The following is a 5,000-nucleotide window of genomic DNA, read 5'->3' on the forward strand; positions in this document are numbered from 1 at the left end:
GTAATAGTAATAGTAATAGTAATAGTAATAATAATAATAATAATAATAATAATAATAATAATAATAATAATAATAATAATAATAATAATAATAATAATAATAATAATAATAATATGGTTATTGTGTGATACTGCATATGACATTGACAATAACAAATACAATAATGATGATAATAATAACAAATGATGAAAACAAAATTGAGGATGACAATAATGATAACAATAATGATGATAATAATGATTACAATAATGCTAATAAATAGCAACTATAATAATGCTAATAATAATAATCATAGTGCTAATAATATTGCTATAGTAAATTTAATCATAGTAATTTAAATAATAATGATTATCATTATCACACTAATAATTATGATAATTCAACACAAATACAACAATAATATTGATAATAATGGAGCATATTAAGATTATCAAAGATTAGTAATATGATGCCCGCGCGTATTTGTCATTTAATATTTTTGTTACGCTACACAATTTGCCAACAAGTCCGCAGTCACTGGGAATATGATGAAAGGCATTACAGTTGCATCAAGTCAACCTAAAGATTGTACCACCTTGTACACCGGTTACTAACGTTCACTAAACGTATCATGCGGACGGAGGGAAAACATACGTAATAATCCGATAATGATGATTATTGTTACCACTATTACTCCTAGTATCACCATTACATCATAATCGTTATCACTATCAATACATTATTCCTACTACTACCTCTATCAATACAATCGTACAATATGCCATAATCTCTAACACCGTTGAAGGTCTTTCCTAACATTTTTAATGCGAAATAAATTCCTCTTCATATCATCGATGTGTTCCGTACATATGGAAGACTCCAGCAGTAAGTCTTGGATAATGCTGAATGAAACTACCGCTGTCTTTCTCTCATGTTTCCGTTGCATCGTTTTAAACCAACGCGCACTCAAGTGAAATATATCCTACACATTGCATAATATTGGTGATCTATGTAGTCCGCTTTCAGTTATCTCATCATGAATAAAACAAGGAATGGTAAAAATAATTAATCGGTGTAAGAACTATACTATTACTTATAATAACATGCTTACAATAAGAATTATATAATAATGTTAATTACACCAACAACACGAAAACAACAAAAACAAGAACAAGAATAATAATAGTAAAAATAATAATAGTAAAAATAATAATAGTAATAATGATGATAATAAAAATGACAATATCATTAATGATAATAATAGTAAAAATAATAATAACAATACTAAAAAGTGAGAAATAGAAGAAAAGAGGAGGAAGTACTGAGTGAGACTAACTGTGAGGTCTTGGTGATAATGCTTCGCAGATGTTCACAGAGAATGGCATATTTTGCAGACTTAATACTGTGCACGAAATGAGGTATACTGACCATAACTTGACATGCACGTAGAAGTTTAGTGAAGAAGGGGCGAGGATAGACCAGGGCATGGGGAGGTGGAAAGGAGATGGTAATGCGCAAGAACGTTTGTTGGAAATGCCTTGAATACTACCACGCTCAATATACAATGCGGCCACGCCAACCATAAAAAAATCACTTTGTAAAATGTTACATATTCGTCTCACAGTTTCTGTGTATTTGAATATGTGATCATCCCAATTGCTAAATTACCTTACAAAATAGCTAGGAGACTGATATAATCAAATTTTGTTCTGCCAGAAATATGTTTTGTGGTCAGGCTGGTAGAGAGAGAAGCTGAAAATCTTGTTTTGTCTCACTCAATGTTCACAGCCTTTGCTTGTATATCATAAATGAGTCACCGACATATGACACACTGCTATACAAATTATTTTAGCCTTTTATCATTCTGAGAAATATGTAATTGGCAATAATTGTATCGTTATTTATATTAAAATCATCTACAAGTATTTAAAAGTCGCAGGACACAGTTACTGCATTAGTACATACTGAAACTGGTCATATCCATGTGCTTATCTTAAAAAAGGCCATATAGTAGTATAATATAATTTAACGTAAATATAATAACGGTCCTTGGCAACCCTGCACAATACAATGTTGCCAGGTGCATAGAACACAAAAGAGTTTACTGTTACAAGACACTGGCCTTGGAATTGAGCTTTCATATATAATTTTTTCCACTAAGACAAAACATGAAATGTTCGGAAAATAACAAATATACAACGTATGTGTGTGTGTGTTTATTGTATCTTTACACCGCTTTATGGCAGTATCTTTCAGTGAAAGCAGCAGTATAATTTCAAAAGCAACTGAAAAAAAAACTGATATAATTTGTGCTCACTTACGAAAACGCCGTCTTCCCTCTCAACGTAGGAAGATGGGGCCAATGAAATGTCCAGCTGTTACTCAATAACATAATCATTAACCCAATGCTGCCATGCTGTCATGTGTAGTTTTCTCTAGTGAATTTCGTTTGCACACAGATGGCTCCACTTCCTTTTTCCTTGAGTTTTCGTTTTTTCATTCTAATGTGATTGATATTGATGTTATCATGACATTATGACTATTAGAATGTTATTAACAATAATTAACAGAAACTCTCCGAAAGTCAAGGAAAGAGAACTAGTAATTGATTCATTGGCGATTAAGCATATTTGAAGTTGTCTACCACATGTGTAAAAGACAATACTGCTACTACTACTATTACTTCTACTAATAAAAACACTGGACATGGCATCTATTCTTGCCATTCCGTCATGTAGGTTCATTTTTCATTTTGAAATCTGAATAAAAGGGATAGGCCTGGTACGGGTCCACTAAAACTCAAACTCAAAATTATTTTTTTATGCCACAAAATTGAGTGTTATTTTCGGATATTAGATAACACCAACGCAAAAGTATAATAAGGTTCCAAGAAAATGTTCCAATAAAAAAAAAATAAAAAAAATCCTTAGATCATTTTTTTTTTTTTTTTTAAATCCTGCCCAAACTAGTTTTATTCAGTATACACTATCGGGTGAACCAAAACACTGGTATAGATCGATGAGCAATGTGTGTTTGCCAACCAGTCATACTCACGAATCAGTGCGACCTTGACTTGTAGTTTGGGCCATGGCTTTTGTGCATGGCCGGCCTGAGGGACCCCGGCTACGGTCACGTAGTATATAGCTATTTAACGATCAGCTTTTCGTCCCGTCCGCGCCATATTAACCTGTCTACGATACTGCCCTTAACAATGAGTGCATCGCAATGATTATAGGAACAAGTCCACTTCGCAGACTACTTTTTCCTATTTACATCTTAGTCGTAAATGTCGAGGCTGCACTGTATATCGTCTCACAATGTACACTTTGTCAGCAACACTTCATGTGTTAGTGAGTTTTCTTTTAGCTATGGAGAGGAAAAAATCAACAATGGCAAATCAAAACATAAATGTGGCGGCAAATTTAAGCATACTTACACTCGTTTTCCTTTGTATCTATACCTGGGAAAGCAGATACAAGTGGTTAAGAAACGTTTTGAGCAACTATATGTTAAAACTATAGACCTAACTCATTATGTATGTGTATGTGTGGTGTGGGTGTGTGCGTGTGTCTGTATGCTTGCAATAACGAAGTTTGACTTGTTTCTAATCTGTACAAAAAGCTATTATTTATCTTGCTCTGTATACTTATCAAACACTAATCAACTTGAAATGCCTATATTCCTCACCGGAAGTGTACTCGAGAGCAAATTCCTCGTTGGTGTTCCCTGCAACAATCGTGTACATGAGCGGCGCGCCCGAAGAGCTGGCAGCCTCGACCCTCAGCACAGGCGACCCCAGGCGAGCGTCCTCGCGAATGGAGGCCAAGTAGTGGCCTGAAGTGAAGATGGGGCCCTCCGAGGACACCACTCTGCAGAGAGAGAGAGACAGAAGGGAGGTTCAGCAATAGCAAACGATTATGATTATAAAACATAAATAATAATTCCAAATAAAATAATACTGATAAAATGAAAATATTTGTTGTGGCAATATAGCAAAACATTCATCATAGTAATAATGAGACAAAGTTATCATTACTGCAATTGACTATATCAAAAATGGCAGAAACAACAACATTATTCAAACAAAAGCTAAGACTCGCCGTATGAGGACGTGGGCCTGCGAGCTGAGCGGCATTTTCCCGCCGTCGTAGGCCGCGACGGTGAGGCTGTACGTCTTGTCCGCCACCATCAGCGGCTGCTTCAGGGAGATCTCGCCGGTTTTCTTGTTCACTGCAAAGAGTTCGCCGCTGCCCCGCACTAGTTCGTAACGGACGCTGCCAAAGTCACCGGCATCCGCGTCCACTGCCCGTACCTTGGGAACCAGAAATATCTCGAGTGCATTTCAAATGACTCAGACGAACACGAATACGGTGATAAGGATGCCAGGAGTATAAACATATCGGTGATCCTGGCGATGGAGGCGGAAGTAGGATGGAGGAGACAGGGATGGGGCGGGGGCGGGATACGGCTGGATCTGGGTATGGGTGGGTCCGGGATAGGGATGGGGGTCGGGATAGGGCTGGGGTTGGGATAAGGGTGGGATGGGGTTGGGGATGGGTTGAAGATGCGGGTCGCAATAGAGCTAGGATGGGGTTGGAGATGGGATAGGTGCGGAGGCTGGTGTTAGGGATGGAGATGGAGGTAGGAATAAGATTAAGGTGAAGTTGGAGTTAGAAGGGGGGTGAGACGGATTGGAATGGAGATAGGAGCTGGAGTGGGAATGGAATAAGGATGAGGTTAGAGACCGAGCTGCGAGGGGTGGAGATGTGAGAAGGGGTTGGGGGCAACACGGGTTGGGAGGAGTACAGGGTCGGAGTCTGAGATGAGGAGGATGGACATGGGACCAGAGCGGCGTAGGGACGGAGATGCTGGTGGGTAATGGGACTGAGATGGGCATGAGCTTATGGAGAGAGGGCGGGGCAGGGATGAGGAACAGATGAGGAAGGGGAGATGAGAAGGGCATGGAGGATGAGGTGGCGGGGGTTGCATGGAAGAAATAACCGTGACTGGAATTGTGAAGA

General features: G+C 38.2%; 1 protein-coding gene across 1 annotated transcript in view; it reads right to left on the reverse strand.

Annotated features, from left to right (window-relative positions):
- Positions 1–5,000, reverse strand: part of LOC113805629 (fat-like cadherin-related tumor suppressor homolog) — a gene marked incomplete in the record, with an annotated part of 212,956 nt that overhangs the window by 84,222 nt on the left and 123,734 nt on the right. Inside the window, 3 exon segments of the mRNA XM_070125418.1 lie at positions 3,416–3,439; positions 3,667–3,848; positions 4,080–4,291. Coding sequence (XP_069981519.1) covers positions 3,416–3,439; positions 3,667–3,848; positions 4,080–4,291 — 418 coding nt within the window.

Source organism: Penaeus vannamei, chromosome 9, assembly GCF_042767895.1.
Source record: "Penaeus vannamei isolate JL-2024 chromosome 9, ASM4276789v1, whole genome shotgun sequence".
Taxonomy (NCBI): domain Eukaryota; kingdom Metazoa; phylum Arthropoda; class Malacostraca; order Decapoda; family Penaeidae; genus Penaeus; species Penaeus vannamei.